Raw genomic sequence first — 12,012 nt, 5'->3', positions numbered from 1 at the left:
ACGACAGGCGTGAAGATCACAGCACACCTGACCAGATGCTCCCAGACCTCTTTTGACAGGACCCAGGATGCTGGGCAAGCAGAGCCAGTGTGCTGGAGTGGAAAGGACTCTTAGGCATCCTCCAGAATGTTGCTCAAACCGGGTCTCCTATCAGATGAGGGGCAAGGATGAAGGCAGGCCACAGGCACCAGCCTTGTTTCTAACAATGCCGTCATCTTCAGTCTGTTTATATTCATGTGTCTAGCCCTTTTCTATTAGGAAAAGAAAGTTCTGCCTTCAAAGTAAGTGACAGCTCTGAAACCATAGAGCCATACCTACCCACTGCCCTAATATACACACCACTTACATAAAGGTCTGTGGGATGGTGCTGATGGGTGTGGCTGAGGCCACACAGTGATTGGGTGACAGATTCCAGGCTTCTGGGGACCTTCTCTGGGATCTGACCTAAGTATTTTGCAGTATTGGTGGGTGTACAGATGGGTCCATGGCTGGGCACATCTCTCAAGACTGTGGGAGGCTCATTTAGCTTCAGGGGGAGCTCACCCTGTGTGCATAGTTCAAAGAGCCATGCCTGAATGAACCAGAGGGACTTTACAATTTTGCAGCTCTCCACAAGTGCAGCTCAGACTGCTTGCTTTCCCCAGGGACAGGGATCACTCCATTTTCTGGGACACTCTGGATCAGCGGTGACCAGTTTAGTGCCACTAAGGTCTTGAACACAAGAAGCAGTGTTCTGAAGACCTGGGAGCTGAGTCATAGGATGACCAGAGTCATGGCTTCTTAAAATTCTATACCAGCAGGACTGAGAATGTGGCTTAGTTGGAAAAGTATTGGCCTAGCATGCACAAAGCCCTTGGTTCCAGTCCCAACACTGCATAAACCAGGTGTGATGGAGCACTCCCAGGATGCCAGAATTTGGGAGCTAGAAGCAAGAGGATAGAAAGTTCAAAGCCACCCTTGGCTACAGAGTAAATTTGAAGGCAGCTGGGAAGGGGGGTAGTCTTCTAATCTACCATCAGAAGATTCTCCTTCCTCATAAAAACAAGCCAGGAAAGGTGAGATGGCTCAGCACGCAAAGACACTTGCTGCTAAGCCTGATAGCCTGAGTTTGTTCCCCAGAACCCACGTGACTGGAAAGAACCCACTCCTGAAAGTTGGCTTCTAATCTCCGCATATGTGCTATAGCCAGACTCTTCTATTCCCATCCCTTCCCAGCAAGCAAACCAGCAACCCAGTGGCATTATGTTGCAGGTGAGCAGATTCGAATCAGGTAGGGCAGGACAGTACCTGAAAGTCTTCCTTATCCCCAGACCCACTGTTAATAGGATGAGCCCGTCACTGAGACATGCCGGCACAGAAAACCAGGTCTCACAGCTGTGTTCTCCCTGACTTCATTCTCATAAACTGGGGAAACTGAGGATCAGGGAAGGCAAGCTATCACCTGAGGCCACACAGCTGTCACCTGAGGCCACACAGCTGGCCCTCTTTTGCAAAGTGGGGCTGAGATTCGTACACAGATCCTCACAGGGTTTTATTCATGAACAGATGTGTATGACTTGACTTCTCCACGTGATAGTCCAAAGGGAGCCCCTCAGCCTGTGTTCCCTTCCTGTCTGTCTGGGCTTGGGCAGCTAGGGAGCGTCAGGCCCCACCCCAAACAAGTACCTGCTAGCAGCCTTCCAGAACAGCATGGAGTGGGGCCAGCAAGCTGAGAGCCGAGTGTAGACCTGCTCCTTGTTCCAATGGGGCACAGGCTGAACGAGGCACCCACCATGTTGTACGCAGGCACCAGGCACTGTGGTCAGTGCGTTCATGTTCATACTTTTCCTTCCTTTTCATAAAACCCAGTGGGTAAGAAGCTCTTAGCACCCATCTTCCAGACAGGGAGAACAAGTTTCCCAGAGGTCATGTAGAAGACTCAAAGCAATACCTTTGGCCAAGAGTTGGTGCTGGGACTGGGACCCTCGGAAGACACAGCATCACTTTCTGGTGGCCCAGGTGGAGGAAAGTCCCTGGCTGTCATCCTCACTCTGTGACTTTGGGCAAATCCCTTTTTTCCTTTGGGACTTTATTTTCCTCCCTCTCCTTAAAAAAACTGACAGCTTATTTTTCATTATGTGTATACATGTGTGCCTGTATGCAAGTCTGTGTGTCTGTGCTCATGAGTTCAGGTGACAATGGAGGCCAGAAAAGGGTGCTGGGTCACCTATAGCCAGACTTACAAGTGCTTGTGAGCCACCAGCTATGAGAGCTAGGAACCAAATCCTGGACTCCTGGAATTTTGGCAAGTGCATTTAACTTCCAGGCTATCTTGCAAGCCCCCATATTTTACCGCTTCTGAAAGGAGGGGACCATCTCCATTTTCTTCTCTCATGACTTTTCTTAGGTCCAGAAACTTCCATTTTCAGCGGATAGCAATTGAACTGGGTGTGCACCCAGAACTGATCTCTGCACACACTGGGGATCCCACCGCGAACAAGGAGCACAAAACCCTGGCCTTTGTGGAGTCCACTGTCCAGTGGGTGAGCACAGTCACTGGATAAACAGGGTGGAGATATAAATCCTGAAGTGACACAGTGGTTTGGGGTGGCTGTTTCAAACGGAGGTTAGGAGGCAACATGAGATGAAAAGCAGATGTCAAGAAGGAATAGACTTTGCAAGAGGCTTAAGAAGCCACCAAGTCAAAAGCCTTGGGGCAGCTCCCCACTTAATGTGTTTGCAGAGGGAAAAGGCAGTTCCAGGACAGCAGTTGCTCAGGAATGGTGTGACAGCATTGTCAGGTGGTTCCAAGACATTATACACCATCCTAAGGTGATTAGATCATAATCTAAAACTTATGGGAAATTTAGAAAAAATTTAACTGGTAAATGATATAAAGATATGAATTGGTGTGTTTTTTTTAAACAAGAAGTCTCATGTATTGCTCCTGGGCATGGAAGGCTTAGAGGATGAGACAGAGAAGCCTAGGTGCCTCTACACCCTGCGAGCATGCTCATCTGTTGGAATCAGGTCCCAGGAAACAGCCCTGTAGGCACAGTGCCCTTCCTTCACAGGCTGCCTGCCCGCCGTGGCTCTCTGTGGGTCCTATACTTTACATGTGGGCACATGCATCAAGCTACTACCCCAAGGTGCATCTCTCTGCCTGTCATCCCCCAGGGAGACCCCGTGGCCACCTCATCCCTACAGTGCATCTTAACGGGTCGGCTTGGCGCCTATGCCGGCTGAGCCTGCTCTTGTTGGGACCTGCCCATTGCTGGTGCTGACCCAGGGGAACAGGAAGAGCCCTGCACAGCGGGGCAAGAAGAGCAGCCAGGGCAGGCTGCAAGCACCTGGCTGTCTGAGCTGAGGATCCGATACTGGGGTAAGGGCTCCTTCCTTCTGGCATTTCAACTTCGGAGACCACGCCATCCTGTGAGAGCAGGGACCTGAGTGATTTGGGCTCTCCTTCTGCTTGCGGGGCTGGAGGCGGTAGTCCTGTATGGCTTCTGCCTGAGGCTGCAGGACAGGATAAGGTAAGAATGGGGGCCAGGAGGGTGAGGAACACTGGTTTGGGGACCCCCAAGTGTGGGTGTCTGCCTCTGTCCTGTATCCTTTTGCTGAGGTGCTTGGGCTCTAGGCACTCTAACAAGGTCTTAAGTGACAGACTGAGGTGGTGAAGCTCGAAGGGGGGGGGCTAGATTCTGTCCCTCTTCTGCCCCTGGCTTCCAGAACCCGGGTCAGGTGGGCTTTTCCGATCCCTCCTCCCATCTCAAAACATTTCCTGCAGGCTGTCAGGGAACCCTGTGCCCTGTTCACTGGGGACTCGGAGATGACTTGGCGCCCTCCTCCTTTCCCCCTTGCCCTGGAAGTTTAACTATTCGGTGCCTTTGAAGAGCGAGATAACCAGAAAAACGAGTCTGTCCCGTCTTACCCAGGAATGCTTCACACATGGCCCACAGCCAGGGTGTTCCTGGGAATGGGGTTCCCAGGGGCAGACCCTACTTCAGCCCTCTCACTGGGCTCCCAAATCGGCTTCTACCCCTCGTTCTTTGGCGCAGGCTCAGGTCTATGGGACACGGCAAGCCAGTGGAGAGGACAGAGGATCCAGGAGGTTAGTTCAAGGAGAACCAGTTTCTTGGACTAGTTCAGACCTGGCCACCCACCATGTGAGCTGGGGCAAGCCGCACCCCCAGAATAGAATTTTTTTTACCATGTGTGCTGGGGCAAGCCCCATCCCCAGAATGGAACTCTTTGCCCATTTGGGCATTAAGACAGAACCCTTCTGAGGTCCGTTTGTGCTATGACATTTCCAGAGTCTAGAAATTAGTTGCCTATCTCCAGTAAAGCTCTGTCCATAGTGAGTAAGGGTGGGCTAGATGTCCCTAGGCCTGGGGACAGGGGAAGCAGCCCAACCTGTGACTACAGAAGCTCTATTTTAGCTCCCACTTTGTTTCCTGACCCATGAACGTCCTTGGACTCACCTTTCCCATTAATAATGGCTGACCTTGTTAAAGCTTACTGCATACTGGCTCCCCAAGAGATCACTCACCTTCATTCTCCCCTTTAATTTACACAACATTGCTATGAGATAGAACCACCCAAACACTGTTTTTAAAGATAGGGTTTCATGTTCCCCAGCCTGGCCTCAAACTTGCCATGTAAAGAAGGATGACCTTGAATTCCTCCTTCTTGTATCTCCTCAGTGCTGGGATTACAGGCATGCACCACCCCAACCTGAGTGTTAGTGAAAATTCCAGAGTCTCATGCATGTTAGACAAGCACTCTACTTGACTTAGCCATATCTTCAACCCTAAATAATACACTAACATATATATTAAACGTGTTGTTTCTAACAACATGCATATGTATGTGTATGTTTGTGCAAGTGAGTATGGGTACTTGCAGAGGACAGAAGAAGATGTCAGATTCCCTGGAGCTGGAGACAGATGGAATTGTGAATCGCCTAATGTGGGTTCTGGGAGCCGAACTCTGGTCCTCTGCAAGAGTAGTATGAACTCTTAGCCACTGACCCATCTTCTCTAGCCCCATCTAGATACTGTTTTTATGCCTATGTCATGGAATAGAGAATCAAGGTTCATAGAGGGCAGAGACTTTCTGGAGGGCTACCCATTCAGCAAATGGAGAGCTGGGGTTGAGATCTAGGTAGCCTGGTGCCAGGTCTGGGATCTTGGTGGTGGCACTTTCCTGTAGTCCTTGTGTGCACAGGTGCAGTACAGTTTGGCTCTGGCTCAGCACCAGTGAAGGGGTCTTACCAAGAGAAATAGCTAAGTCTTAGATCCTTGTCTAAGAGTTGGAACAATTTTACCTTCACAAGGTATTCACAGAGGTTTCGGAGGGGGGAGACCAATGAGTGATCAGAACTAGGATATATCCACAGGAGGCCCCTGAGAGGCTATCTCCAGCTGTCTGTGTTCTGACACAGGATAAGTCATGTAGAGGCTCTGTCCACAGCAATGGGTGGGGAACTTTTTATTCTGCACCCTCCCTTGCATTATTGAGGGAGAAGACTTGGGGGAATGAGAGGAGGAATAAAGATGGTAAACATGATCACACACATTATATTTATGTATTAAAATGTCATAATCAAACCAGTTATTAAGTACAATTAATATATGCTTTTAAAAAAGAAAGAACCACGATGATAGGAGCTGTTTCCTCCCCAACTTGAACCCTTTCCCTCTTCTTATTTAGGAGCTTTTCACCATGACTATTGTCCTGCTGGGTCTAGTCATTCTGTTGCTCCACCGTGCGGCCTGTGAAAAGCCCCTAGAAGAAACCATTCCTCCCTTGGCTTGGCGCTTCACACATTCCCTGTACAATGCCACCATCTATGAAAACTCTGCTCCCAAGACCTATGTGGAGAGTCCAGTGAAGATGGGCATGTACCTGGCGGATCCCCAGTGGGTGGTGAAGTACCGGATCATCTCTGGAGACGCAGCTGGAGTGTTCAAGACTGAGGAGTATGTGGTGGGCAACTTCTGCTTTCTTAGAATAAGGACCAAGAGCAGCAACACAGCGCTTCTCAACAGGGAGGTTCGAGACAGCTACATGCTCGTAGTGCAAGCCTCAGATAAGAGCCTGGAGTTTGAAGCGCTAACCCAAGTCGTGGTCCACATCCTGGACCAGAATGACCTGAAGCCCCTCTTCTCCCCACCTTCCTACAGAGTCACCATCTCTGAGGACATGCCCCTCAAGAGCCCCATCTGCAAAGTGACTGCCACGGATGCTGATCTGGGCCAGAACGCTGAGTTCTATTATGCTTTTAATGCCAGGTCAGAGGCGTTTGCCATCCATCCCACTAGTGGGGTGGTCACCGTGGCTGGGAAGCTGAATGTCACATGGAGAGGGAAGTATGAGCTCCAGGTGCTGGCTGTGGACCGCATGAGGAAAATCTCAGAGGGCAATGGGTTTGGCAACTTGGCTACATTGATAATTTATGTGGAGCCTGTGCACAGGAAGCCCCCAGCTATCACCTCCGTGGTCATGACTCCACCAGATGGTGATGAAGGTGCCATCTATGCCACTGTCAAGGTGGATACAAATGGCTCCGGAGATGAGGTAGATTCCCTGGAGGTGGTCGGTGGTGATCCTGGAAAGTACTTTAAAGCATTCAAGTCCTATGCCCAAGACAATGAGTTCAACTTGGTAGCAGTTAGGGACATTAACTGGGCAGAACACCTTCATGGCTTCAACCTCAGCTTCCAGGCCCACAGTAGAAGCAGACCTCCTGCCCACTCCCCCATCAGGGCCTTCCATTTCCCACCCTCCAGGCTGACCAACCTCAGATTTGAGAAAGCTGTTTACAGAGTAAAGCTCAGTGAATTCTCTCCACCTGGAAGTCGTGTGGCTTTGGTAAAGGTCACGACTGCCCTCCCCACTTTGCGATATGCTCTAAAGCCATCCTCTGGGAACACAGTATTCAAGCTCAATGCTCGCACAGGCCTGATCACCACCATGAAGCTTGTGGACTTCCATGACGGAAGCCAGTATCAGCTCCACGTGAAAACCTCCCTGGGCCTGGCCACCACCACTGTGATCGTTGACATTGTGGACTGTAACAACCATGCCCCAGTCTTCAACAGGTCTTCCTATGAAGGTACCTTGGATGAGAACATCCCTCCTGGTACCAGTGTTTTGACTGTGACAGCCACAGACCAGGACCATGGGGACAATGGATGTGTCACCTATTCTATTGTTGGCTCCAAAGTAGTCCCATTCTCTATTGACCCTTATTTGGGGGTCATCTCCACCACTAAACCTATGGACTATGAACTCATGAAAAGAATATATACCTTCCGGGTCCGGGCATCAGACTGGGGGTCTCCTTTTCGACAGGAGAAGGAGGTGTCTGTTTCTCTGAGGCTCAAGAATTTGAATGACAACCAGCCTATGTTTGAGGAAGTCAACTGTACCGTGTCCCTTCGTCAAGATGCGCCAGTTGGGAAATCGATAATGGCTGTGTCCGCCATAGACATGGATGAACTTCAGAACCTAAGATATGAAATTGTGTCTGGCAACGAACAAGACTATTTCCATCTCAACCATTTCTCGGGGGTGATAACTCTCAAACGCTCTTTCATGGATGTCACTGCTGTTCGACCTACCATCTATTCTCTGAAGATTACAGCCTCTGATGGCAACAATTATGCCTCCCCCACAACTCTGAAAGTCACTGTGGTGAAGGACCCTCACTCTGAGGTTCCTGTACAGTGTGATAAAACAGGAGTGCTGACTTATATCACAAAGACCATCCTCCAGTCCGCTGGGCTTCAGGGCCAAGAGTTGGGTGAAGAGGAATTCACCTCCCTCAGCAACTATCAGATCAACCATCATGCTCCCCAGTTTGAGGACCACTTCCCCCAGACCATTGACATTCTGGAACAGGTTCCCATCAACACCCCTTTGGCCCGCCTGGCGGCAACTGACCCAGATGCTGGCTTTCATGGCAGCCTGGTCTATGTGATTGCAGATGGCAATGAGGAAGGTTGTTTTGACATTGAGCTGAAGACGGGGTTGCTCACAGTGGCAGCAGCCTTAGACTATGAGACCACCAGCTTCTATGTCCTCAATGTAACTGTGTACGACCTGGGAATTCCCCAGAAGTCCTCCTGGAAGCTGTTGACAGTGACTGTGAAAGACTGGAATGATAACCCACCCAGATTTCCTCCAGGTGGGTACCAGCTCACCATTTCTGAGGACACAGAAGTTGGAACCACAATTGCAGAACTGAAGACAAAAGACGCTGACTCAGAAGATAACAGGAGGGTTCGCTACTCCCTGCTAACCCCCACAGAGAAATTCTCTCTCCACCCACTCACTGGGGAGCTGGTTGTCACAGGACACCTTGACCGGGAATCAGAGCCTCAGTACATACTCAAGGTAGAGGCCAGGGACCAGCCCATGAAGGGCCACCAGCTCTTCTCTGTCACAGACTTGATAGTCACATTAGAGGATACCAATGACAACGCTCCCCAATGCATCACAGAGCACAATAGGCTAAAGGTGCCAGAGGACCTGCCCCTTGGGACAGTCTTGACATTTCTAGATGCCTCTGACCCTGACCTTGGCCCTGCAGGTGAAGTGAAATATATCTTGGTTGATGATGTCCATGGAACGTTCCGGGTGGAACCAATGACTGGAGCTCTGAGTCTGGAAAGAGAGTTGGACTTTGAGAGGCGGGCTGGTTACAATCTGAGCCTTTGGGCCAGTGACAGTGGGAGACCTCTAGCCCGCAGGACCCTCTGCCATGTAGAAGTGTTAGTCCTGGATGTAAATGAGAATCTCCACTCTCCCCACTTTTCATCCTTCGTGTACCAGGGCCAGGTGCAGGAGAACAGCCCTGCAGGGACCCAGGTGATGGTAGTCACAGCCCAGGATGAAGATGGTGGCTTGGATGGAGAGCTCCAGTACTTCCTACGGGCTGGCACTGGCCTGGAAGCCTTCAGCATCAACCAAGACACAGGTACTGGAGTGAGGTACATGGGGTGCTAGGACCTGGAGAATAGTGGGCTGAAGGGGGACACAGGGGCAACAAGTGGGGATTCACCCTCTTGATCCTTGCATTTTAAATTTGTCTTTATGAGGATTTTTACTGCAGTTTTTTATCTAGGTTCACACATATATACACATATTTGTGTAAAATATATGTTATATGCATAATAAACATCATACTCAATTTATGAAAGTGATAGATGATGGTATTATATCTTTTTTCATTTTTGAAACTATAATTTAATAACATTTCCTCCTTCTGTTTCCTCCCTTTAAACTCTCCCATGTACCCTTCCTTGCTTTCCTTCAAATTCATGGACTCTTTTTAAAAAACTAATTATTATTGCATGCATATATGTATGTGTACATACATGCATATTCCTAAATATAGCCTATTCATCCTGTCTATATAATGCTACCTATAATGTTGTGTGTATGTTTTCAAGACTGACCATTTGTCACTGGACAACCAGCTGGTCTTCTCTTCCTTGAGGAAGGAGGCCCCCTCTCCCATTCCCACCCTCCCTTAGTTGCCTATAGTTTTGTGTGTAGAGTCCTCTTGGCCTTCTCTCCACCTAGTTTGCATGTTCATTGGTATCCCTGTTCAGATCACATTTGGGCAGTCACATTGCTGAGACCCTGGGGGTGGCTTCCGTTATTACTAAGAAATGTAATGTCCAGCAAACTCCATGGCTGTCTGGCTCTTATAGTCTTCCCACCCAATCTCCGACAACGTTCCCCGAGCCTTAGGAATTTCTGTAGATGTATCCAGTGGGACTGGGCTCCACAACTCTGCATTTTGATTGGTTGTGGTTTTCTGTAATGGTCTCCATCTGTTGAAAAGAGAAGCTTCCTTGATGAGAGAAGAAGACTATACATATCTGTGGATAAAAGGACAAATGCATAGATTATTGTTAGGGATTATATTGGATTAGTAAATTAGTAGTTGTAGATTCTCCTCCAGTATCCATGACTTCACTAGCAATGAATAGTCAGCTAGGTTTCCAGTACTAAGCATGGTCTCCTTCTTGTTGAGCAGGTCTTAAGCCCAATTAGAGTACTGTTGGTCACCACCAAGGTATTCTTGCCACTACTAGGGTTTTTGTGCTATAATGTTTACTGATGTGGTTCATAGGCATCATAGCTGGTTAGGACTGTTGCTTGCCTCCCTCCTTTGGAAGCTTACATGGTGCCTTCTGGTACTATGAAAGCTAGTCCTAGGGGGGAGGGAGTCTTCAGGCCAGTTCCAGCTCAGGGATCTCTGGCCCTGTTTTGGAAGTGCATGGTGTCTTCAGTAATAGGGACTCACATATCACCTCTGGGAAGAAACCAATGGCAACAGCAATAGAGTGTGTGCTTTGAGAATCTCTTGGACAGCCCTGGCCAACAACTTAAAACAGGGTTTCTCATGTCTGGTGTTGGGGTTTTTGTTTAGATGGTCTTTGGCTCTTAGAGATAGCACCATCAGTCTAGATGACAATACTTATTAAAACCCTACAAGAATATTTACATATGGAATTACGTCTATTATAGGTGTTTGGGTATTTTTTTTTGGTAAATAGTGACTTTTCAGAAGTCATTATTTGTTATTTCACCCACTTCCCTCTTTCTTCTGGATTAATCCTCCTCCCCTTCCCCAAAAGTCCCCACTTTGCACTCCCCCAGATCACTTGTACCCCGCTATTCCCCTTTGCCGTCCTCCAGCCTTCTTTGGTATTTATGCCCTGCCCTCATCTCAATAAGCCTCCCCTTTCCATTTCCTGGATCAGATTATGTGTACACTGCAATTCCCCCACTCTATTGCTCCCCAAGTCACACATCCTGGCGATGATCTTGTTTCACTTTCATGGTTTCTGTGGTTACTATGGGCTATGTACTCACATATAAAGATTTGGATCTAAGAGCCTACAATAAGAAAGAACCGCAACATTTGTCTTTCTGGGTCTGCGTTACACCACTCAATATGATCTCTTTTAGTTCCATCCATTTACACGAAAAGTTCATGATTTAATTTTTCTTTAAAGCTGAATAGTTTTCTGTAATGTACATGTATCACATTTTCATTATCCATTCATCAGCTGAAGGACATTTCCTAGCTATTGTGAATAGAGCAGCAGGAAACATAGCTGAGCAAGTATCTGTGGAATAGAATATGGCCGATGCCAAGAGTCATATACCTGAGTCATAGGGTAAATTTACTTTAGCTTTTTGAGAATTTGTCATACTGATTTCCATAGTGACTGCACCAGGTTGCAATCCCACCAACAGTGAATGAGGGTTCCCTTTTCCCCACATCACCTCCAACACTTGTTGTCAGTTGTTCCGTTGATCTTTGCCATTTGGATGGGGTAAGATGAAAACTCAAAGTTGCTTTGATTTGCATCTCCCTAATTGCTAGGGATGATGAATATTTTTTTAGATATTTCTTAGTCTTCTTCTTGTTCATCTTCTCTTTGTTTTTTTTTTCTGTTTTTGAGTTGTTTATATATTCTGGATATTAATCCTCTGTCAGATGTATAGCTGGCAAAGATTCTCTCCCATTCTGTCGGCTTCCTCTTTTCCCGGTTGATTGTTTCTTTAGTTGTGCAAATCTTTGTAGATTTATGAAGTCACTTGTTGGTCTTAATTCGGCAAGTCCTGTCCTACACCTGTACTCTGTAGGCACTGCCTATGCTTTCTTCTGATGGTTTCAGAGTTTCAGGTTCAAAGTTAGGTCTTTGGAGTTAGTTTTTGTGCAAGGTAATACAGGTGTAATTTCATTCTTTTGCAACTGGACCCCCACCCCCCCAGTTTTCCCAGTACCATTTGTTAAAGGCGATTTATTTTCTCTAGCATATGGCTTTTGGCATTTTTGTCAAATACTAAATATCTGAAGTTACATGTATTCATGGTTGTGTCTTTGATGTTGTTTCTTTGGCTTACATGTCTGTTTTTGTGCCAATATTGTATTGCTTTACTACTATGGTTCTGTAATATATCTTACAGTCTGAAATAATAGTTTGTTTCCAGGGTGAAAGACAA

General features: G+C 47.8%; 1 protein-coding gene across 4 annotated transcripts in view; it reads left to right on the top strand.

Annotated features, from left to right (window-relative positions):
• The window catches only part of Fat2 (FAT atypical cadherin 2), a 79,876-nt gene that overhangs the window by 17,997 nt on the left and 49,867 nt on the right, over window positions 1-12,012 (top strand). The window contains exons 2-4 of one of the 4 annotated variants that reach the window (XM_040748680.1): window positions 2,387-2,522; window positions 3,157-3,361; window positions 5,692-8,962. In XM_040748680.1, the coding sequence (XP_040604614.1) occupies window positions 5,704-8,962 (3,259 nt within the window). In that variant the 5' untranslated portion in view covers window positions 2,387-2,522; window positions 3,157-3,361; window positions 5,692-5,703. Of the gene's footprint in view, window positions 1-2,386; window positions 2,523-3,156; window positions 3,513-5,691; window positions 8,963-12,012 lie in introns of all 4 variants that reach the window. The other 3 variants (XM_040748679.1, XM_040748681.1, XM_005067749.4) reach the window with 3 other exon arrangements.

The sequence above is a fragment of the Mesocricetus auratus genome, unplaced genomic scaffold, assembly GCF_017639785.1.
Source record: "Mesocricetus auratus isolate SY011 unplaced genomic scaffold, BCM_Maur_2.0 Super-Scaffold_100007, whole genome shotgun sequence".
In the NCBI taxonomy this organism is placed as follows: Eukaryota; Metazoa; Chordata; class Mammalia; order Rodentia; family Cricetidae; genus Mesocricetus; species Mesocricetus auratus.
Note: the sequence above shows the minus strand (reverse complement) of the source record. Positions and strands in the feature narration are given on the sequence as shown.